We start from the raw sequence: 25,286 nt of genomic DNA on the forward strand, positions 1-25,286 counted from the left end.
CCCTAACCTGCGCAGATGAGCTGCGACCACCACCATCAACTTCGTGAACACCCGTGGGGCACTTCTAAGGCCGAAGGGGAGCACGGCAAACTGAAAGTGCTCGTGGCCTACCGTGAACCGCAGGTAACGCTGGTGGGCCGGCAGGATGTGGAAATAAGCGTCCTGCAAGTCCAACACTACCATCCAGTCTCTAGGGTCCAGGGCAGCTAAGACCTGAGCCAGAGTCAGCATCTTGAACTTCTCCTTCCAGAGGAAGCCGTTGACGTCCGTAGGTCCAAGATAGGGCGTAGGCCCCCTTTGCCCTTCTTGGGTAACAGAAAGTAGTGGGAGTAGCAACCACGTCCTACTTCTGGCCCAGGAACGCGCTCGATGGCCCCCTTGGCCAAGAGGGCCAAAACTTCCTCCTGCAGAAGCCGCAAATGATCCCCCGATACGCGGTGGTGTTGCGGTGGCATGGCTTGAGGGGGAGGGAGTAGCCACTCCGGACGATCTGCAGCACCCACCTGTCCGAAGTGACAGTGCGCCAGTGAGAGTGATAATGGCGAACCCTGCCCCCCACTGGCGTCACATGGGCCCAGAAGCACGGACTAGGAGGGTTTAGAGGCGGATGCTGCGGGGGAGGGTGTGGACTGGCCTTGCCGTTGTCCCCGACCGCCTCCACAGCGATTTCCAAGGCCGCCACCGCGCTGGATGTTAGCCTGCGGCGTGTGGCTGGCAGCACGTGTGGGGGCGCCCCTTCCTTGGCCACGAAAGGAGCGAAAGGCACCCGTTTGCTGGCGCGGGGACAAGAGGCCCAAGGACTTGGCCGTAGCCCTGGAGTTCTTAAAGCGCTCAAGCGCATTGTCTGCCTTTTCGCCAAAAAGGCGACGGCCATCAAACGGCATGTCCATCAATGTGTTTTGGACATCAGCCAAAAAGTTGGCGGACCTCAACCAGGCGTGGCGTCTAATCGCCACCGTCGTTGCCATCGCTCTACCTAGTGAGTCGGTGGTATCCAGCCCACACCGGATAGAATATCTTGCTGCATCCCGGCCCTCCACAAGGGCTTTGCCGAGTTTGGCCCGTACCTCCAACGGACACTCTGGCAGCAATTCCGCGACCGTATCCCACAGAGAGTGGGTGTAGCGGCCCAAGAGGCATGCGGTGTTGGAAGACCGCAGTCCCAGACTAAGGGAGGAGAAGACCTTTTTACCGTACATCTCGTACCTCTTGGATTCCCTGTCCGGCGGAGCCGACGGGAATGCGATCAGGGAAGTGGACGCCTGGATGACCAGGCTCTCAGGGGTGGGGTGGGTGGACAGGAAAACTGGGTCGCCCGGGGCGGAGCGGTGGCGTCTGGCCACATTCCTATCTACGGGCGAACCCGTAGCGGGCCTGGACCAAGTGCCCAAAAGAACGTTGGTCAAGGAGTCATTAAACGGCAGCAAAGGCTCTGTCGGGAATGACTGCGGTTTAAGGACCTCTGTGAGGTGGTTAGTCCACACGGCCGCGACGGGGAGCTCAAGGCTCAAGGCCTTGGCAGCCCTTATCAACACCACACCGTATGTTGCTCCCTCCTCCGAAGCCACGGTAGGAGGCGAGACAAAACCAGTGTCTGGAGAGGTGTCCAGACCACTGGCATCCCCAAGGTCACCTGTCCAGTCCTCTAGAGGCTGACACTCTCAGGTCAGAGGGTCCTCAGACCCCTCCCAACACTCCTCTTCACCCATCTCCTGAAATTTAGGGTTGTCAACCAATGGGGCCGGTTCATTGAAGTAAAACTCCCCAAGCGCCGTCGAGAGCGGCGCCCAGCGGCGCCGTTCCAACGTCGGAACCGGAGCGAAGGAGGCATCAGGGACGGCGCCGCCCGAGGCCCGTCTTGGTCGAGGCCTAAACACTTGACACCGGCGATGGGGGTCGGTAACCGACATCAGTCGGTCGCACCTGGAACAGGGTTTAAACCCGGGCATCCCTACGGCACCGTAGGAGTCGAAGACTCTAGTAGAGAAATGATCAAAAAGATCAAAAAGTTTAGTCAAAAAAGACTAAGGGGTAGAGCTTCTCCGGATCTGCGCTAGCTGGCGCTGAAAAAAGAAGAACTGACGTCAGCGCACATGGGCGGCGTCTATGTACTCCGACGACATTCCGGCGCCAACGACGCCGCCGACGGACGCGGAGCCGCGGACGACGCCTGTCGGCACGCAGGGTTATGGCTACGTAAAATTTTCCGGATCCAGTCTGACGCCTGGGGATATTCTAAGCTAAGGAATCTATCAGTAACGTGTCTCTTTCAGATAAATGAGTATATACACAAGATGAAAATATTCTGATAAATTTTGTTTCGCTGGAGCACAACCATAGATGTCCATTTCCAGTAGGTGTAAAATTAGAAAACAAGTTACTTACCTGTAACGTTGGTTCCCCAGTATTGGTAACTTTCATAGATTCCCATAGCTTGTATCATTCCCATTCGTTGGAATGGGAGTCTCGGTAAATAAAAAAATACCATAGCAGTAGGTACAAAAGAGAAAGAAAGGCCTAGGCCTCATCTCAATTTGTAGCATATCCACCTCTTTTTGTAAAAGAGACCAAAAACTCGCAACAAAAAATCTGATTAGCCTCACCCCATAGAACCTTCCTGAGAGAACCTAAGAGCCTCAGATTTTCGTAGCTGTTGTGTAACAGTAACCACATGTGCTGAAGGCTGAGCTTTCCCAGGGGAGGAGGGTGGGCGCATGGGAATCTATGAAAGGTACCAATACCGGGGAAGGAAAATGCTACTTACCAGTATGCATCTGTTCTTGGCATGTAGAGCTGCAGAGTTCTAAACTTTGCATTAGATCGCCACCTGATGTTGGGCTCGGATGATTGCATGTTGTTGTCGTCTTGGAAGAAGTCTTTGTAGTCACGAGATAGGTGACTCCTGCCTTGGACGATAGTGCGCATGGGCATCGGTTCCATCCTTAGATTGTTTTTTGCCATGATGGGAAATGATGGTGTCAGAAGTAAGAAAGAGAAAAGGGATGTCCATATGTGTATATCTAACTAAGAAAAAAATTGGAACAGATACAGGTCCCGGGGAGAAGGGAGGGCATGTAGAACTCTGCAGCTCTACATGCCAAGAACAGATGCATACTGGTAAGTAGCATTTAACGTTCGAGGCATATGAGCTGCAGATTCAACACTTTGCATCGACTGTGCAGCAGTGTCTCCCCTAGCGGTGGTCCCCTGTATCAGTTGCAGTTGTTTGAAATAGAGTTTTGAGTACAGCTTGGCCTACTGCAGCTTGCTGCTTAGCCTGCACATCAACACAATAGTGTTTAGTGAAGGTATGTGTTGTAGACCATGTTGCTGCCTTGCAAATGTCTTCTAGGGGAATGTTCCCTAAGAAAGCCATGGAGACTCCTAGTTTGCGTGTAGTGCGCCCTAGGAGGAACTGTTAATGTACGTTTCGCTTTTTGGTAGCATATTTGTATGCACTTAACAATCCACCGTGCAATTCCGGATTTAGAAATGGGATTGCTCTTATGTAGTAGTGAGAAAGCTACAAACAGTTATGTTTTTCTAAATGATTTTGCCCTATCAATGTAATACAGAAAGGCTCTTTTAACATATAATGTGTGTAGAGCTCTTTCGGCTACCGAATCTGGATTTTGAAAAAATACAGGTAATTCTACCGATTGGTTTATATCAAAGGGAGTAATCACTTTAAGAAGGAATTTAGGGTTAGTCCTTAGAACCACTTTGTTACGGTATAATTGTAAGAATGGTTCTTCTATAGTGAAAGCTTGAATCTCACTAACTCTTCTGAGAGATGTAATAGCAATGAGGAAAGCTGTTTTCCATGTGAGAAACTAATTCAAATTTGTGTAAAGGCTCAAAAGGGGTCCCATGAGCCTGGTAAGGACAATGTTTAAATTCCACACTGGAGATGGTGGTAACCTTGGAGGAATTCTTCTCTTTAACCCTTCCATGAAAGCTTTTATTGCTGGCACTCTAAACAATGACAGATGTTGTCTGTTTTGTAGATATGTTGCAATGGCTGCTAGGTGTAATCGTATAGATGAATATGCGAGATTACATCTCTGTAAATGAAGAAGGTAACAGATAATATTTTGGATGGATGCATCCAAAGGATCAATTTCATTGTTAGTGCAGTAAATGGCAAATCTTTTCCATTTAGCAGCATAGCAAGCTCTAGTAGTTGGTCTTCTTGCTTCCTTAATAATATTCATACAGTCTGGTGGCAGGTTAAGATAACCAAACTCTAAGACTTCAAGAGCCAAATCGCTAGATTCAATTGATTTGGATCTGGATGTCTGATGTCTCCATGGTTCTGGGTTAGCATTGATGACGTTAGAGACAGTTTTTGGGGTGGAACTAGAGAAATTTCTAGCAGTGTGGTGAACCACGGTTGCCGTGCCCATGTGGGAGCAACTAGGATAATTTTGAGAGACTGCTGTCTGAGCTTGAGTACTACTAGTGGTATCAGTGGGATTGGTGGAAAAGCGTACGCAAATCTGCCTGACCAGTTCATCCATATCGCATTGCCCTTGGACAACGGGTGAGGGAACCTGGCGGCGAAGGTTGGGCATTTTGCGTTTTGTTGTGTGGAAAACAGATCTAGGTCTGGATGACCCCACTTTTGGAAGAATGGTAGAAGAACATGTGGAGGAAGTCCCCATTTGTGAATCTGTTGTGCTTGTCGACTTAACAGATCTGCCATCTGATTGTGAAATCCTGGAAGGTGTTCTGCAAGCCAGGGGTGGGGAATCATATCGCCCGACGCCCGAACCAACTAGAATTTTTTGAAGGGCAAGAAAATGTATTGTCTATTTTGTCTGACGAACAAGTAGACATTAAATCACAAAAAAGAAATGAGCTGTCGGCACTCTGGGGCTCACGGGCAATTGAAATGCTGTCAGAAAGCCTTTGGAGACCTATGACTGGCTGGAAGCCCATGACTGGGCTCTATCTAGCAAGTGATTGGCTGGGGGAGTCTTCTGCTAGACGTCAGTGTTCTAGCGTGAGTTCATCACTCGTGCAGCCCACCTGCTCTTGGAGCCCAGCTGCTGAAGTGCAAGGGTGGGCGCCGAGGCAGGTAACACTTTTGCGGCTGTCTGGGTCCCAGCGCTGGGGGCAGGTCTCTGTCACTGATTGCTGCACCACTCGATCGCCCTGTCCATGGGATCCATCCAGGTCAGTCCACTCATCTTTGGTGCGCTGCGGGGCACTTCCTGGAATCGAGAGCAGCAAGTCGTCATCTCGGACACAGTGAATGCTTCACCAACAGGTGAGTCAATCTGATAATGGGTGTGGCAGCGGTCAGAGCCTTAGGAAAATTATGCTAACTGTGATGCTGCATGGAATGGTCTGGTATCAGTGGGCGTGGGGGCAGGGTCAAATGTGTGGCATGTTAATTTCAAGTAAGGCAGGAACTTCTCCACTGCCATCGGCTGAACAATGAGGCGCCTATTGCAATGTAACAATGCCACCAGCGTTGATAACAAGTGAAAACACAACTAATGGAGTCTCTATTTAGAGACATTGATCTTTAGTTTGTCAGGCTGCTTTTATGGACGAGGCCGCATTCGGGGGCTTGGAGCAAACTTTAACACCTGGCAGGCTTACAGAAAAGGCAGCTTTGCAAGTTTATGCGTGCGCGGTAAATAGAAACATTTTTTTAAACTGCATCTTTTTCCTGGGGTTAAACAATAAAGCTAAATTTGAATAAAGGAAACGGCACATAATGAAGCAGGCAGAAAGTATCTTTGTCTTCCAGGCAATGTTATGTGTGCAGCGTATTTCACACAGCTCACTAAAACGTGGGGCACTCCTGGCGTTTGAAACATCGTAATGTCCACGTCCTGGGGTCTCCGTTCCTAATACCATCCCCCACCGACTTGCTTGCCTTTTCCTTATTCCATTGCCTCCACCTTCCCTCCACTGCTTCTCGCTTAATTAGCGCCCCCACTTTATTTCCTAATCTTGCTACTGCAGCAGAGGAAAAGTCTCACATCATTGTCAATTTTACAGGCTTAATCTGGCAAGAAACCGGTTATTCTCCACATTTTGGGCACATTCCTGTCAGCCTGTACTTCTATTTGGTTGCATTTCTCGTCTCATGTACCTACTGTAAACCACCACCCATCATGCAAAGTGCTCTGGCAGTTTGTGCTAAATAAACAGAGCCGCTGTGATGAAGCAGCAGTGAAGGTCTAAAGTATGCAGCAGGGTTGACTGAATTATGTGGTCACAAAAAAATTGAATTATGTAGCAGAAGGTAGCACATTTTTGTTTATCGTATTACTTCATTTTTTTTAACATTAGTATATGTAAACCCTGTCAGTATAAATGTTTTGCCTTATTACTTTCAGATTAACACCCAAATACAGCAATAGCAATGAAAAAGTGACCAGTCACTACTTGTAATGAGCTTTTCACTGTGTGGCAGGATGGGTTACCCTCTTTTTTAGAAACTTTTGATCAGGTTGAGCTAGAATCAACATTTTTGTTAAAATATGAGGTATAGCATCGTTATGTGGTAAATTATGAGGAAAACGTCTCAGCTGTAGAATCTCATTATTAGAATGGCTCTGTTATAAATCACGCATGTACACAGGACCTGCCATCTGTGGGGGACCATCTGTCATTTACAACGATTAAAAATGGCAAAAATTGCCGAACCAAATCTATACTACTATTATAAAGGAAGAACTTTGAACCTTTGAGGCGGGTAAACTCTGGAACCACAGCGCCAATCCACACACCCGATACATTGTTGAAATTGTCAGGGTGTGCAGATGGACATAGGCTATATAAATGTAAAAAATATACGTTATTTAAAAAATTTACGAGAAAAAAAAAAAATAGTCCCATGGAAGTAGCGCCAGTCGCGACGTGCGTGCTGACATCAGGAGCGCGGGGAGGAGCGATGTCCAGGAGCGCGAGGAGGAACGGCGGACATGAGCGCGGGGAGGAACGGCGGACATGCGGGGAGGAGCGGTGAGGAGAGGCGGACAGGCTGGGAGGAGCGGCAGACAGGCGGGAGGAGCGTCGAGGAGCGGCGGACCGGTGAACTCAGGAGCGCGGAGAGGTTGGGCGGATGAGGTAAGGCTCCGGGGGACCCACGGACAATGTCGGGGCAGGCGGGGGCCCTGAAGCAAAGGTCGGGATGGGCTGCTACTCCAGGGGACCCACGGACAATGTCGGGGCGGGCGAGGGCCGGGGCGGGCGGGGGCCCTTAAACCTGAATGCGCCCGGACAAGGTCAGGACGGGCTGCTAGTTCAATATAAAGTAGAAATTATCAGAATGTACATTTATAGGTCTCACAATCACGTTTTATTGACAACTGCGTGAAATTGTACAATATTTCCACCTTAATTTTATGCAACCGCTGTATTGTTGCATTTCTGTTGCACAGTTACGTCAGCAGTAAAAATGAACCCATACCAGATCCAAGGAAAAGTGACACTGCCACCTGTATGAGCATTCGTCCTATGTAGACATAAAGGCTTGTTTTTCTATCTCTACATGATTTGACAAGGAGTGTTTTTCTTGGGTGCCTGACTTTGTGCCTTCTTTATGCATGCATGTTCCCATTTCGAAATATCCCCGCAACATCCCATAGACCATCAGAACGCTCAGCTTCTGAAAAAAAACACACTGATTGCACAAGTTGCTGCAACGTTAAAACCTCTTTCAGCAGGCTTCCCAATACTCGTATGTCAGCATCCGGCAACAGAATTACAGGATTTTTACAGAAGATAACAGGCACATCTGGGTGGGTAGGTGGGGGGTTGGGGACATTGGAAGGAGAGAAACCAGTGGCAGAGACTCGGATTTGAAAGAAAAAAAGTGACTACTTCACAAATCTAAGTGAGACAAACTTGCACATCTATTGCGGAGATGCACCTACTCATGTTTAGGGAGCTTACTCTTCTGGTGCCATTACTATAGCACTACTGTGCACAAGAGAACCCTGTTGCTACTGCCTGCACGGCAAATGCTCCTTGTGTGGGAGAAGAATGTGGAGATTTAGCAGTGAGTGCACAATAGTATAATCACACCTCACCTGCCCAGGAATGTAAATGGTGTGATTGATTTAACTGCCCATTACTGCCTCTTGTGTACTTGTGGATACTGCCTCAGTGGACCACAGCACCTCTGCCACGCAATGTTGGCTGGCCCATGAATCGTTCATATGCTCTGCCAAAAAGTGCAGTTATTCCCATCCACACGTTTATCATATCATGTTCACATGTGAGTATTTTTAAAAGCTGGACAGCTATGAGTTGGTCCTAGGATGGCGAACACCAGTCTCTACCATTGAAATGTTGTCACATGCATACTGGTTGATAATTGGGTGCAGTGCAAACTGACACATCCACGCACATACTGTACAACAGTTGCATTTAAGGATGCATGACCATGCACTGCATAATTGGACTTGTGCTTGAAATAATGTTGCACAGTATGTTGCACTGATTACAGTGCAGGTTCTCGCCGTGCAGACCCACCTTAGTGATTTATGAAATAAGTGGGGCAAGCAGATACCTTCCCAGGACAAGTAGATTTCTGTAAAATTTTGTCCATTGGCCAAGTAGATTTTTGACAAATTTCCACACCCCTGTGCAAGCAGATATATGTTTTGAGGAATGGCCCATCTCTAAATCTGCTGTGCGAGTTGGGACAGTTGCAATGAATGTGTGCCTCCTTGTTTTTGTATGTAATACATGGCAGTCATGTTGTCCATTCGGATTAAGACAGCTTTGTTTTTTATGTGCACTTGAAATGACTTCAGTGCTAGAAATATTGCTAACAATTCTAGGTGGTTGATGTGAAGTGCCTTTTGCTGAGCGGTCCATCGTCCCGGAGTTGTGCGGTGAAGCAGATGTGCTCCCCATCCTCTCAGGGATGCATCTGTTGTCAGCACTATCTGTGGAACTGGTTCTAGGAACGGCCGCCCTTTGGATAGGGTTTTGGTGTTTCACCATTGCAGAGATCGATGTGTGCGGCTGTCTACCAACACCAGGTCTGTTAGTTGTGCTTGTGCCTGATTCCACTGATGTGCTAGACATTCCTGCAAAGGGCGCATTTGCAGTCTTACATATGGTACGATCAAAATGCAAGATGCCATCATGCCTATTAATTGCATGAACACTCTGGCTGGAAGAGAGTGTTGGTCGTGAAATTTTGCAACTAAGGCTTGAATGCTCTTTATTCTGGCTGGAGTGGGATAAGCTGGAGCTTTGTTGGTGTTTATGGTAGCCCCTAGGTACTGATGTACGTGAGAGGGCTGGAGATGTGACTTTGTATAGTTGATTGTAAAGCCAGAGCAGTGCAGAGTTTGAATCGTTTGGGATGTGTGCTTGACACATTGCTTGAATACTTTGGCTTTTATGAGCCAATCGTCTAGGTATGGGAAGACATGAATATGTTGTCTTCTGAGATGTGCTGCTACTACTGCCAGGCACTTGGTAAACACTCTTGGTGCGGTTGTGACCCCGAATGGAAGGACTTTGAATTGATAATGTTGTCCTTCTAGTACAAACCTTCGATACTTCCTGTGAGAAGGATGTATGGGAATGTTAAAGTAGGCGTCTTTGAGGTCTAGTGTAGTGAGGAAATCGCCTTGTTGCAACAAAGAAGGCACTTGTTGTAACGTTATCATGTGAAAATGATCAAAATGCATATAGCGATTGAGCGGTTTTAGGTCTAAGATTGGTCTTAGTGTTCCGTCATTTTTGGGTATTAGGAAATAGAGTGAGTAAACCCCCGTTCCTTGATGTTGTAACGGAACTAGCTCTATTGCGTCTTTTTGCAGCAATGGGAGAACTTATTGTGCAGCGTTAGATGTTCTGTGGACATTGGGCGCTGTCTGGGTGGTATATGGGGGGGGGGGGGGTTGCTATAAGTTCCAGGCAGTAGCCAGACTGGATAATTTGTCTCACCCACTTGTCTGTTGTGATGGAGTTCCAGACTGGTAGGAATTGTGATATGCTGTTGGGGGAGTTGAAGCAAGTCACTGTCCAGTGGTGGAAGAGGATCGATTGTTGTTGTTACCTCAACCTCTTCCCTTATTGTTGTTACCTCTGTAACCTCCTCTAAAGTATCCTTTATTAAGAGGATGCTTGTGAATTTGTTTTGAAGGAGGCTGAATTGTCTGCTCCAGGTTGTTTGGAACCTCCTCTGTAGAATTAGCAACAAAAGGAGCTTCTTGTTTGGGTAGACTGCAGAGCTCCCATAAACTTGGCTGCGTCAGTGTCTTTCTTCATTTTCTCAAGTATTGTATCTACTTCTGGACCAAACAATTGTTGTTGATTGAATGGTTGGTTTAAAATAGTGGTTTGCACCTCCTGCTTAAACCCTGAAAACCGTAGCCACGAGTGGCGTCTAAGAAGGACACTAGTGTTAATCGCTCTGGATGCAGTGTCTGCCACATCTAGTGCACATTTAATTGAGGCATTTGATACGAGTTTACCCTCTTGTATGAGGTCCTCTGCTTGTGTCTTATACTGGTCAGGTAGATGTTTTAAGAGCTTCTCTAGCTGATCATAATGAGCCCTGTCGTATCTTGCCAGAAGGGCCGGAGTGTTAGCAATACGCCATGTATACTAGCTTGTGCAGTTAACTCTTTTTCCTGAAGCATCAATGATTGTTGACTCTTTATCAGGCGGTGGTGCCTCACCTGATGTTTGTGAATTTGCTCTTTTCCTAGCGTTTGAAACTACTAGGGAGTCTAAGGGTAGCCAACTTAATATATACTGGATCCCCAGGAGCAGGTCTGTATTTCTTTTCTTTTCCATTCTTGGGTTTATGATCCTAGCTCTTACAGGATCTTTAAACACTTCTGGAGCATGTTTGATAACTCCCTTAATCATTGGCAGTATTTGCACAGACTTTTGGGATTGCTCAAAAGTGTCCAATAGAAAATCCTCCTCTGCCTCATCTGAATGCATGGTGACCCCATGATAGACGGCAGCCCTATTTATTAAGTGCCCAAAACTAATATTATCTGCTGGTGGAGAAGGATTTGAGGGGTATGAATGTGGATCAGGAATATCTGGTACATGCTGTGGGCTTGGGTACTCCCAATCTGGATCATAGGGGAAAGGCTCATCTGGGTCTAACCCTCCAACTACACTGTATTCGTCATCATTTGTAGGTGTGTGTATGTTGAAGAATGATGAGGTGAGTGTTCAGGAGAACTGTGAGATGAAGTGGTAGGAGGAATAGGAGATGAAGGAGAAGGAAGGAGAGGAGAAGAAGGTTGCATGGGAGATGTGGCAGAGTCCTTCTTCACAGGTACTACTGATGAAGGTGCTGTGTCTGATTTCCTTTTCCTGTATGGTGTAGCAGTCACATGACCTGTTTTTGGGTCAATGTAGAACTTCTTTTGCAGAGGATCAGGTTGGAAAAGGTCTTCTCCTTGAGGAACCTTTGTTGGCGCCGATTTTTTTCAGGTTCGAACGTGGTTGCTGCTTGTCTTTAGCCTTAGGAGTAATTGTGATGTCCTTTGGCGTTGATTTCGGCACCGCAAGTGTTGTTTTCGGTGTCGTAGCCTGTTTCGGGGGCTTGGGCGCTTCGGAATCAGGCCTTGTTGTTTTCGGTACCGAAGCTATGGTCTTCGGAGTTGAAGCTGGTCTGGTCGGCCTTGATGCGTCGGTCGCTGGCTTCATATTTTTGTCTTTCGAAGTCGACTGTTTCGGAGCCGGGACTTCTCTCGGTTTCGGTGCTGAGGGAGTTGGCTTGATCGGCACATGCGGCTTGCTCGGTAAGGAGCTACCAGAAGGTTTGAGTGTTTTCTTTGGAGCCGGGCTCGATGGCGGGGCTTTCGAAGTTGTTTTTCGGTCTCAACTGGGCCCCGGAGGAAGAGTGTTGACCTTTGCCTTCGATTTTATTGTGGGTGCTGTGTAAGGGGCAGAGGTACTCACGCGCTGACCCGAAGGTATGGAGTCATCGGAGTCGTCTACCTCGGATACAATCTGGAGATCGTCTGAATCTTCTTCTGGAACGAGCGGAACCTCCTCGTCAAAGATATCCACGGGTTCCGGAGCCGATCTCTGCATGGCGCGTCGGCGGGCCCTCCGATCTCGAATTGTATTTTTGGATCGAAAGGATGCACAAGTTGTGCAGCTGGATTCGTCGGGTTCTGGCGACAAGCACAGGTTACAGACCTCGTGCTGTTCACTGTGTGGGAACTTCGCTCCACACTCGGGGCATTTCTTGAATGGCGTCCTTTCAATGAGGTGTAGGCCTCACGCCGTGGATAGGCCCAACGACCCGCATCGACGACCGGAATCGAGCTGATTAAGTGGAGTCGACTATTGTTGATGTCGAAAGTTGTTTGTCAAAGTTTGGTAAAGTTTTTCCGCGTCGAAGTACTTAGAAAGTATAATTCGAACCAGAGCGGAAAAGTTTCATCCGAACCCAGTGGCGGAAAAAACAATCTAAGGATGGAGCTGATGCCCATGCGCACTATCGTCCAAGGGAGGAGTCACCTATCTCGTGACTACAAAGACTTCTTCCAAGACGAAAACAACATGCAATCATCCGAGCCCAACACCAGGTGGAGATCTAATGCAAACTGTAGAATCTGCAGCTTATATGCCTCGAACCCAAAGTTACAGGTAAGTAACTTGTTTTCTTGCCCCAGTATTGGAACTTTCATAGATTCCCATAGCTTGTATCAGAATAGCTAGCAGTAAGCAATCACAAAGGACATTTTGTAATATATGCATCAAAATACATTAGTATCCATACTGTCATAAAAAGCAAAAGCCATTGAAACAGTAGTCAGTAAACATTATCAGATACAAAATGTGCAATCATAGGAAGGAGGGATAGAAGGGAAAGCTCACCGCTCATTGGAAGAGATTCCTCAGGACCGCTTGTCCAACTGCCGCTTCATCCCTTGTGGAAGAGTCCAAGCTGTAATGCTTTGTGAACCTGTGGGCACTGTTCCATGTAGCTGCCCTACAAATGTCTTTGATAGGAACTCCAGCGAAGAGAGCAGCAAAGGATGAGACTGATCTCGTGGAGTGAGCTCGTACATGTCTTTCTAGCGGCTTACCCGCCGCCTGGTGGCAATGAATAGCACTGGAAATTCCTTGTTTTGAAAGAGGAAAACCTTTTCGAGGAGCACTGTAAGCCACAAAAGCTGTGAGGACTACCTGAAACCTTTTGTCCTTTCAAGATAACATTTTAGACATCTTTGGACATCCAAGGAATGCCAAGACCTTTCTGCTGGAGATGTAGGTTGAAGGAAAAAAGATTTCAGAACCACAGGTTCGTTCAAATAGAAATTCGAAGGGACCTTTGGAATGTATTTCGGATTTGTTCTTAGCACTAGTGTCTTTTTTGAACTGTAAAAAAGGTTCCATAATGGTAAGAGCTTGCAGTTCCCTAATCCTTCTAGCGACGTCAAGGCTAAAAGGAGAGCCACTTTCCATGATACAAAGTTTAGATCCACTCTGTGAATAGGCTCAAATGGAGGTCTCATGAGGTGAGCCAGAACCAAATTGAGCAGCCAGATTGGAGGCGGAGGCCGAACTGGAGGGAAAGCCTTGAAAAGACCTCTCAGGAATTGTTTGATAATCCTTGCGGACCGGAGAGAAGGGCCTGAAGCTGTCCGCCTGAATCTATAGATAGCAGTCAGGTATACCTTAATGGAGGAATGTGCCAGGCCTGACTTAGCTAGAGAAAGAATGTAAGGCAATATTTGGTGAGGAGCTGAAGAGAACAGATGGAGATTCTGTCTGTGGCACCATAAGCAGAAACGTTTCCATTTCGCGCAATAGGTCTTATTCATACTAGGTGCACAGGCTTGAGATAATATTTCTTTACACTCCTGAGGGATATTCAAACTCTGGAATTCCCGGTGCTCAGGAGCCACGCTGTCAATTGGAATGAGCTCGGGTCCGGATGCAACACTTGGGCCTGGGACATTGTCAAGAGAGATGGAATGGGCCGTAGGCGAATTGGCTGATCCTGAGAGAGCAGGAGAAGCTCTGTGAACCAGAATTGGTGGGCCACGCTTGTGCGATCAAAATCATTTTGCAGGGTTCCTTCTTGAGCTTCCTGATTAGCCTCGGAATCAGGGGAATTGGAGGAAAGGAGTAAAGGAGTAAACAAATGCGCCTGACCAGGCTATCTAAAGAGCATTCCCCAATGAGCCGCGATGGTGCTCCCTGCTTGCATAGAACTGGCATTTCCCGATGTCTGGGGTTGCAAATAGGTCTATGGACGGAGTGCCCCAACATGTCAAGACTTCTTCAAGAGTGTCTTGATCCAGTTCCCACTCATGACAGACTGATTTAATACGACTTAGGGTATCCGCTATTGTGTTGAGCGTACCTGGAAGATGTTCTGCTGTGAGAAACTCGGTTGAGAATTGCCCATTCCCATATCTCTTGGGCCTCCCTTGAAAGAACTCGAGATCTTGTCCCGCCTTGCTTGTTCACATAATGCATGTCCATACGAACCAGTACGGTGGATTTCAGAATTCTCAGAAGGAAAGCTTGCAAAGCTAAATGAATAGCCTTGAGCTCCAGAAGATTGATGTGGAAAGTACGCTGCTCGGGCGTCTAATGACCGCTCACTTGTAGGTCTTGTAAAACAGCTGCCCAGCCTTCCAGCAAGGCATCTGTGGGCAGAACCAAGGGAGATGGAGAAATCTTGAAACTAAGACCCTTTGAGATATTGTCTCTGTCCGTCCACCAATCAGCTGCCTTTCTCATGAGAGGAGTGACCATTATCTTGTTGTCTAATGAGCCTTCCGCCTGGTGCCATTGTCTGTCCAGTTGCTCCTGCAACGGGTGCATACGTAGTGTGCAATGCGGAATTAAGGGTATGCAGGATGAAATCGATCCGAGGAGCGATTTGTACAGATGGACCGATAGAGACCGTCTCCTTTGCAATTGACGAGCTGAGAGAATGTCTTTCCTCCGATGGGAAAGCCTTGCAGCATCTTGTATCGAGAATGGAACCTAGGAATTTGGCCGACCTGGATGGGATAAGGACCAATTTGTTCCCGTTGAGTTATAGACGCAGATGCTCGAAAAGTTGAATGCAACTTGTGACTGCTCTTGTAGTTGCTTGAGAAGATGGAGCTTTTATCAACCAATCGTCTAGGTAGGGAAATACTTCTAGAGATTCTGAGAAACGCTCTCACCAGGGCTAAAACCTTCATGAAAATCCGAGGAGCGGATCTGAGCCCGAAAGGCAGGACTTTGAATTGAAAATGGCTCTTGGCTACTGTGAAGCTTAAGTATCGTCTGTGCGCTGGGTGGATCGGTACATGAAAATATGCATCCTCTAGATCCAGAGTGGCCATATAATCTCCTGGATTGAGAAGGGGCAAAATATCCTGAAGGGATACCATCCTGAATGATAGTTTTATGAGATAGGTGTTGAGCTCCCTATGGTCTAAAATTGGGCGTCATTTCTCCTCCGTCTTGCGAACCAGGAAAAACCTGGAATAGAACCCTTCTTTTTCAGATAGAGGCACAGGCTCTATTGCTCCCTTGATGAGCAGTTGGTGGGCTTCGAGTCACAGAAGCTGTAAATGTTTTGATTCAGTGGCGCAAGGAGCTCTGGAAGGTGGGAGGTCTTGGAATTCCAATGTGTGGCCAAATTGTACAATATTGAGGACCCACCGATATGATCTTCCAGCTGCGCAGACAGTGTGAAATCCTGCCCCGTACTGATGTTACCAGGGGTGGAGGAACAGCAGACAGAGCCGAGAGGCCGCTATTGACGTTTAGATGAATCTCTCCTTTGACGCCCCTGACAACCTCTTGCAGGTTGGCGAGATAAAGACGCCGACTGGCCCTGGAGTAGAGAGTATTGAGGCTTGTAAGTCTGCGAAGATTGCGAATAGGAGGAGTAGCGTTGTTGGTATCCTCCTCTGTCATTTGAAAAACCTTTCCCTTTTGCCCTTCGGAAAGGTACCTTGCGATATTGCAATGTGCCTAAGGACTTAGCTGTTTCCGTGTCCTTTTTAATGTCCTGTAGGGCGTCGTCTATATGCTTACCAAAAAGCATGTCCCCATCAAATGGCAGGTCCAAAATCTTATTTTGTACCTCAGGGCGAAACCAGGTAGCCCGAAGCCAACTTTGCCTCCTTAGGACAGCTGAACCTGCCAAGGCACGAAAAGCAGTTGTGACAATGTCCATGGCACAATCAATAATCTCTGAGGAAGATCACTCCCCCTCCTCCAGGATTTTCTTTGTATCCGCCTTTGAAGTATCCTGTAACTGATGAATGAAAGGAGCCAAATCACACACATTTGGCAATCATATCGTCCCAAAATTGCCAGTGCATTGGAGGCTCGAACCAGGAGGCTGACATTGAAGATAATCTCTTGCCCACATTGTCAAGGCACCTGCCTTCTCTGTCTGGTGGTGAGGCAAGAGGAGCCAATGGGTTCTTTGGCTTTCTCTGAGCCGCCTGGGAGATTACTGAGTCAGGCCTTGGTTGGCTAACCAGGCAAGCAGGACTACCATCAGGAGCCTTATATTTTTTCTCCAGCCGCGGTAGAACAGGGATAACAGTAGCTGGGGACTGCATAACCTTCATATCTTCAGTCCTTATATGCTCTATGATGGGAATAGAGCGAATGGATTTTCTATAAGGCTCTTTAAAGTCAAAGGGAAAGTAGTCTGATTGAACCACCGGAACAGGAAGACCAAATCTTTTTGAAACTCTCTCCATAAGATTATGAAAACCTCTGATGTCTGCTGGAAGAGAATCCACAGGATCCGGTACAGGTGAAGCGGGATCTGGTATATTATGGTTGTCCCATTCTCTATCCGGGTTTGGGACCTCTTACATTCCGGTCATCCCCTGAGGAATCATCGTCATCATCATCATCATCAACCGCATTAGCCTGCCCCGTGGCGATACTTTGCCGTTCCTCCAAAGGTTCCGGCTCTGATGGTTGAACCGTAGAAGTCGAAGGAAGAGGCAATGGCTGCGGAGTGGTTGCATGGATTCAGATGGTTGGGATGGAAATCGCCTCATGTAATCCATCAACATGATCTGTAAGTCACTTATTAGGGAAGAAGGCATAGAAACCATACCCTGCTGAGACTGTTCTTGAGGTCTTTCCCTAGGAGGGGGTTGCCGCTGTTCTTCATAATAGTCATCAGAATCTGAGTCCTGGTATTTCACCTGGAGCTTAGAAGGACTGGAGGCATCACCATAAGGACTATCTTCCTCATCAGATTAGTCTTCATCTAAAAGTAAAGCCGAAGGCAAAGGTGTCACTCTTCGCGGAGATGTCATGGTAGCCGTCGCCATCGTCGTCGACACCACCGTCGGCGTAATCCTCGTCAACGTCGAGGTTATTAATATCTTCAACGAATCTGAAACAGGACCGTGCGTCATCGAAGTCGTCGTTGACGCTGTAGTCGATGAAGCCGTCTACGACGGGACCGTCGACGGAGCCATAATCAACACCTGACGCCCTTTAGAAACCGTCGTCGACGTACCTGATGAAGCAGTCGTCGACGAACAGGTTTTCTTGTCCAATTTTCCTTCCTGAGGTAAAGATGCTGTTTTTTAAAAACCTTTTGTCTTCTCAGATGGTGGAGAAACACAGAAGATACTGGAGTTACCTTCTGTGTAGAAATTACCTCAGTCACTAGTCCCTCCTTCTCCTTAGCACCTCGGTGGAGAGATTTAGCGGGACTGGGCCCATGAGACCTATCAGAGGTCTTTTGAGAGGCCTTAGCAGGAGGTTCAGTTGATGTTGAAGGGGAAGACCTATCCCTCTTCTTAGATCTCCTTGATGAAGAAGCTGAGGAGGAATCCTCCCTGTCACTAGAAATTACCTCCATCTTCTGTAGCCCAGTCAAAATTCTTCCTTCCCTGTCTCTCAGTATCTTGGTGGAGAAATTTTTGCAGATTTTACAATCAGTAGCTTTGTGGTCTGGGTACAAGCAATAAATACAATCCTTATGCTTGTCCTCTACATAAAGCCTCTTCTTAGAACAGGTAGCACATGCCTTAAATAAAGCCTTCTTCTCTTTATCTGATATTTTGAAGAAAAAAGTAGCTGAAATCCAAAGTTGTAGAGAAAACTGAGCTCAGAGGAGACTCCCTTAGCACAACATGCGGTAGAAAATCTGAGGCTCTCTCAGGAAGGTTCTATGGGGTGTGGTTAATCTGATTGGTTGTTTCATGTTTTTGGTCTCTTTTACAAAAATAGGTGGATATGTTACAAAATGAGATGAGGCCTAGGCCTTTCTTTCTCTTTTGGACCTACTGCTATGGTATTTTTTATTTACAGAGGCTCCCATTCTGACGACGGGGAATGATACAAGCTATGGGAATCTATGAAAGTTCCAATACTGGGGGCAAGCTACATATCCATAAAAGGGGTTAGCTGTAGGAAGGTTTCCAGAAAAAACACTTTATCTACACACAGAAATGTTCCCCAGGTTATCATGAGACTAATCCATATACCAAAGGAGTTGGGGCATATAAAACATTTGAAATCCACTTTCCCCTTTACAAGTAATACACTTTTAAAACTGTTCTGCAGAAAGTAAAATCAAATATGGGTTAGTTGTCTCGTGCAACTACTCTAATGAGTATATAATTACTACATACCTGAAAAAAAACGTTCCCTCTCTTTTCCGTTTAGCGGCTTTTTAGCAGTTGCTGCTTCATCTTCAACAGTGGCCACATAATCCAGTAGACGAGATACAAGCATAACAACCCAGCTAATCATAGGAATGTCCAATACACCTTGAGAAAGTAAAAAAAAGCCAACAACAGTTAATGTGGGCTGAAACTTGGATTACAACTATGTAATTACCTTCAGTTAAGCCTTTTCTGGTGGATACTTTTAACTGTTAATTTCTCACCTTGCGAGTCACCCCAGGCACAAGAGTGGATTCAGAAAACTGTCTACAACAGCAACTGTACAGTGGAAGGTGGTGTTGCTAGCCTATGTCCCACTCCAGATAGGACGACATGAAGCCACATATGAGTGTCATCATTGCAAAGGGAGGACCATTACTCAAAGACATATTCTGTGCCCTGAGAAGGGGAGAATGACTGAAAAATTGAGAGACTGATAGTGTGAGAAAGATCCTGTGAAGTTCGAGCTACCGCCATAGCCATAGAGACTTCAGAGGGCACGGGTCAGCACTCCGCCATGCCCAATGCAGCAGAACATAGTAGGATAGCTTGTCAGGAATTGACTTAGACTAACATATCCCTGCTAGAAGGAAGAAACCGTTGAGGGCAATCCTGCCTGAGTGCAGATCTAAAATAATTAAATGATGTTGCTGCTTCATCAGTAAGAAGACAACCATGATCTCTAAGGTGGCACCCCCAGTCCAGAAATGCATCCATCATGACAATGCGCGGTCTGAGGAAAGGATGGCTTGCAGCACACCAGGTGGGCTTTCATCATCTACGATCAATGATACTCTGCCACTTTAGCTGAAACACAAATGGCACTCCCAGTGGAGGGTTCCTTTGAAGGCAAGGTTCCATTGGACAGCTGCATGTGCCAATAGGCATGAGGTATGAGCAGAATGCACAAGGCAAGGAGAAGCCTCAGAACTATCAGTTCTGGAATGAGTGATTGCTTGACAAACACTAAGATAATACACAGAATGTGCCAGACTCATTGCTGGAGTACAAAGGCATTTGAAGCCACCGTTTCCAGAAAGGCCCTGAAAAGGGAACGCTAGGAAAGGGCTGAAGATGGGAATTTGGCTTAGGGATTGAGAACCCCTAGGGTGGACAACAAGATAATTTCATGAAGTTGGTCAGAGACTATCGGAGCGAGAGATCGCCTTTAGAAATAGTTGTTGAGGTATGGGAAAACATGTACCCCTGACATTCTGAAGATCGGTCACAACCACAGACATTAACTTTGTGAACATTAATGGGATTAAGTAAAGGCCGAAGACCAGGACGTGGAACTGGAAGTGTTTTATTCCAATTACAAAACTGAGGTACTATGTGTGGGACTGCATGACCAGCACAAGGATGTACATGCTTTGCAAAGCAAGAGACACAGTTTAGTTAGCAGGGTCCGAGGCCAACAGAACTTGATCCAGCAGCACAGCTTTCAACTTCTTTAAGAGAAATATGCTCAATAGGATAATGTTTAAGATTGGCTCAGCAAACCTCCCCCCGCTATCTTTCATAGGGACCAAGAAATATTGGGAATAGCCCTCCTTGCACGTTTGCCAGGGGGCACCACCATGATTGTGCCCTTGGCGAACAACATCTATACCGCTCTGGAGATGACAATGGCATGATCATAGACGTCTGGGTTAAATTTAGGCAGATATTGGGAGGAGTAGCTAAGAAAGAGAGGGCATAACTAAATTGAAAAATCTGTAATACCCATTTGTCTGAAGTAACAAAGTACCAGCCGGAAAACCAATATTGAATTCTCCCCTCATCAGGAATTAGACGGTTCCGGAGGGTCAGAAGGACTACAGGGAACCAAAGCTGCTTGGCAGAACCTGCAGCAAGAGAAGAGGATGAGGTTCTTGTACTTGACTGGAGCCTTAAACTAGTTGAGTACTGACATTACTAATAAGGGAAATGCTCTCGCCTCAATGAGTAACTAATATCGTGGCATTCCCTAAAAAGGGGAAGCCGATTGACGATAGAAGTTCTTATCATCTGACATCTTTAATTAATGCAGACGCCAAAACCTTCTCTAAGATTCTGGCTTCCCCTCTAGTGCCTCTCGTCCATAAGCTTGTACAGAGCAAAAGCCTGGCTTTGTTCCTGGTAGAGACACAATGGCCCACATGGGTACTACCATAGCCGCCTTTGACGTCTCATGCAAACTTAATAAACAGATGGGTATGGTTATGACCCGAGATTCGCCTTCAGGAGAAGCAATAATCTAAAAAATCTACTCATACGAGCAAGACCTAAAAAAGTCACCTATGAGAAATCAACTTTGAAACCTACCACGGGTCACTGGCCACTATCCATATGGTCAATGCATAGCTTGCCCATTAACCAAAACAGGTAAAACGGTTACCTTTACAGATACCTTCACCTGGTATCAAAGGGAACAAACAAAATGTAACACGCGCAATTGTGTATATTTAAATACATGTCCCTGTAATCTCAAGTACGTGGGCACAACAACCTGCCCCGTAAAAATGACAATCTCAGAACACTCCAGTAACATCCGGTGTAAGAAAAACAATACGAAGATGTGTACCCATTTCACAGAAGCCAACCACACTACTAACAACATGTGCTGGACCATCTTGGAATCCCTCCCTTGGATCAGTAAGGAAATTTTAATTAACACAAGGGGACTCAATGACAATATCCCCTCGCAGTGGGTCCAGTACTATGATCTCGATGCAACTAGCAGACACTATACCATATAGTGTGTTACTTATAACATATATTTCTGTCTGTCCGATCACCCTATGAGCATACTCTCTTCAATTGTGAAGTATTTACATCTGTCCGATATAGAAGTGGTGACGCACACTACGTTTGTGTGCCTTACATACTCACTAAAAACTGTCAACCGATATTGGCCATTTATAATGATATATCGCACCTTCTGACAGTATTAGACGAGTCACACACACTCACCTAAAAGACATTGCATTTGTCATATCTACAATTTAATGACTAATTACTAGATATTGCCCTGCAGAATGGCCGCAGCCCCTCGAGGAATTACACTATGACAAATCACAGTAACAAATCTTAGCACAGTGGGCGCAGTGGTTTAATAAAGTTTTCAAATTCAGCAGTACTCGAATGCAGACATTACTATAATACCACAAATATGGCCGCCTGCCGCTACGGTCTAAGCTTTTGATCTGTGCGCGATGGTGAAATTCACAAAAACCTGTGCACTTGAGAGCAGAGCTATGGGAGCGAGAGCTGGTGTAGGATTGCCACTAGTTGCGCGCCACCCATATACAAGTATCTTTTAATGGCTACACACACTTTTGAGGGTGTGTGAAAGGAGAGACAGGTAAGACTTTAACCTGAGCTCAGGTGTGTACACGTACGGCCGCCCGCCGGTCTCTTGTGATTTGTTTTGCAGAGGGGAGCAACAAGGTGCTCTCTCGGCTATTCCTTCTGGTTGTGACCCTACTATCAGGGGTAAGTTGTTGTGTATAAAGTACGCACCGGTGGCATATGTTAACCACCATTCAGTTTATGATACTCCGGTGGTATAAGCTCACAACGCATAACACAGGGGGTGAAAAACGAGCAACACGCTAATATCGGATTGCTTATTAACACATATATTGTGTGCACTATGAACTTTTTATATTGTGTCCTTTTGATAGATTGATTCCATCTAGAAAGTCAGCACTGTCATAACATTGCACTCGTAATGATGGTTTATAACGTGATGTATACAGTATATAACGTGATGTATACAGAGTCACATTTGTTTTTATCTTACCCACCCACAGTGTATACAACAATATCACCCTTGAGGCAACAACTAGCCTTTGCATGTAAATCACTGCTGCATTGATGGATATTACTGTTCTCCAGAGTTCGTTCTGGAATTCACTAGTTCATATTTCTCCTCAGGTCTCACCTTTCCAGGTCGCCAAAACTGGAACATCCCAAGCATCGCTGGTGACAAATACGGTATTCTACACTGGCCTTGCGGTAGTGTTATAGTTTAGGAGTACTTGACTCCCTTGGCTACCGGTCCTGAAGAATTGCCGATTGATCAGTTAGGGGCAGAAGGCAATCAACATGTCGACCACATACACAGACTAGACCCTGTAGGATCATCTATTCCAAATAGGACCCACGTATTTTAGCTAGGTGAGTGCAACCAAAGAATAAAATGTGTTCCAAATAGGGCAGCACTAAACCTATTTTAATTCACAAACTCACTCCACTATCTTGACCACTTACCTTCACGCACCAAACAGCCGTCTCTTAAAAGATCTCCGGCAAAGGGCCCCTTCGCGGGAGCCCGTCTGGCATTGCAGCGCCGGCCCAACGAGGAGAACAGCCCAAAGATGAAGCATGACATCCTTCGGGGTCTGTGAGGGAAATTCACAAGAGACCTGCTCACTCCCCTCAGGAACTGCATTTCCTTTTCATTTAGGCTCTATGGCTTACCATGATGTTATTCGGCCTAGGTCCCAGGTTTATCTCTTCTGTACAGAAGCTGTATAAGAAGCAGGTCGCCACAATCAAATTGAATGGCGTGACATCTGCTACCTTTGATGTCCAACGGGGGACAAGGCTGGGATGCCCATCATCACCCCTGCTGTTTGCCCTTTATATCAAGCCACAAGGTATTTGTTGCTCATTGGAGGGATCTCCCCTGTAAGCCTTAATGGCATGGAACTTAAGGTTACGGGATACGCTGACGATATTGCAGTTTTCTCTGCCAATCCTGGTGCAGCTATTACATATATTACGCAAGAGGCTACGTCATTCTGCTCCTTTTCGGGCTACAAGTTGAACCTAGCTAAAACTCAGACAATTGTCTACTTTCAATCTGAAGCCCTACCTCCAACATTAAGTGTCACACAAACAGCAACTTATCTTGGGGTATGCCTCAGTAGTCAGGTTGATGATATTGTAACATTAAACTATGACCCCCTTTTGAAGACTGCTTCGGCTAAATTGCGCAGTTGGCATCGGCTTCCGCTAAGCAACTACGGGAGGTGTAACGCCATAAGAATGAACATCCTCCCTAAATTTTTCTATTTGTTTCGCTCTATACCACTGCGGGTTCCTTGGTCCTTTTGTAAGAAATTGGACAGTGTAATAGGTAGTTTTGTTTGGGCTTACAGGCGTGCCAGGGTGTTTCAAGCTCCCCAATTTCAAGCTTAACACTGGGATTCCTTCATCCGTCAGATTCGTGGTTTGCTCTGCAGGCTGGACTCCGGGCCAACTTTGCTATGTTATCAGCTAGCCTACGGTCCTTCGGTCAGGTTTATGCTGTATAAAACTTCTGATCCTAACTACTACAAGAGGGTAAAGTTTATGGTAGTTAAAGATATAATTCGGATCGGGCTAGACATCTGTAAGCAATACTCGCTTCCGGTGTTGCATCAATACAAGGTGCTATGGGGTAATCCTATGTTGCCTAGTGTATTTCAGAACAGTATTGGGAGGGACTGGAAATGTAAGGGTATTACCCGGCTGGGTCAACTGTATGATGGAAGGGGGTTTCGTTCTTTTGTCTCACCTAAAGATGAGTTTGGTCTGTTGCAAAATAAATTTTTAAATATTTACAGGTTAGGGACTTTTTCACACAAGGCAAAAAGTTATTAACAATGCCAAACCAGTCAGGAATTCTGGTCTGAATATATACGTGCTTCGGCCGAGGGGCTATCGGTCTAGTCTATCAGAAAGTTTTGGCTAACGCCAGTGACAATGGTTTACAGATCGCTTCTAAATTAAGTCGGGTTCTCCAGGCTAAAATAACGGTGGAGGATATGAAGGAGTCCATGGGTGTATTAGACCAAGGGGTAACAATGGTCAATTTAAAGTTGCAACAGCATCGGGTAGTAGTTGTACTATACACCTGAGATTATATCTAAGTGGGCCTCCCGATGTTCCGAAAAATCATTCTGTCCGAAATGTCATCTGTATGGTGCAGACCTCAGGCTTATGTTTGCCAACTGTCCAAGGCGTGACAGGTTTTGGAGAGGGGTCTCCAGTATTCTCAGTGCGGCCCAAATTTCCAGCTTACTGAGAAATAAATATTTCTGGGGATTAGAAGAGAGGCGGCTGGTGATAAGAAGTCTGCTAGCAACAATTTTTATAGCATGTGCCCGCTTATGCATCGCTAGAGTCTGGCAAGATAACGTCAGCTCTAGTGTCAATGAGTTCTGGGTATTACTCAGACAGGTCTACGAGATGGAACTCGCTTTGGCTAAAGCAAGATGCCCACGCTCTTGGCTCAAATTCAATTGGATATGGACCGATCTTCTAGGGGAGTAACAAGGCGCCGCTCATCTACGTTTTTCTCTCTAATGGCTCTATGAAAAATGCACACCTGTTTTTCTTTTCATTTTCTTCTGGGAAAACTTTGTTTCTTTCAAAACTTTGGTTAGGATTTTTTTCCCCCTATATCTGATTTAATGGTCATCTCTTTTTCTTGACTACGGTTTAAGTTAATATAGATCTATGTTTTGTCTACACGTCTAATGTAATTTATGTAATGCTTGTCTTACTTTTGGCTAAAATAAAAAATAGAAAAGGAGACAGGATCCTTGTTCCAGACCAGTAACCTAGTCCCAAAAAAAGAAAGGAGTAGGCTATTGGGAGGGACTGTAAGGCTCCACTAGT

General features: G+C 46.3%; 1 protein-coding gene across 6 annotated transcripts in view; it reads right to left on the reverse strand.

The window, feature by feature from the left end:
• BIRC6 (baculoviral IAP repeat containing 6) overlaps window positions 1-25,286 on the reverse strand; it is a 2,386,688-nt gene that overhangs the window by 1,388,131 nt on the left and 973,271 nt on the right. For all 6 annotated transcript variants that reach the window (XM_086926902.1, XM_086926900.1, XM_086926901.1 and 3 more), the window contains one exon: window positions 18,600-18,737. In XM_086926902.1, the coding sequence (XP_086783028.1) occupies window positions 18,600-18,737 (138 nt within the window). The remainder of the gene's footprint in view (window positions 1-18,599; window positions 18,738-25,286) is intronic.

Source organism: Lissotriton vulgaris, chromosome 6 (genome assembly GCF_964263255.1).
Source record: "Lissotriton vulgaris chromosome 6, aLisVul1.2, whole genome shotgun sequence".
NCBI lineage: Eukaryota > Metazoa > Chordata > Amphibia > Caudata > Salamandridae > Lissotriton > Lissotriton vulgaris.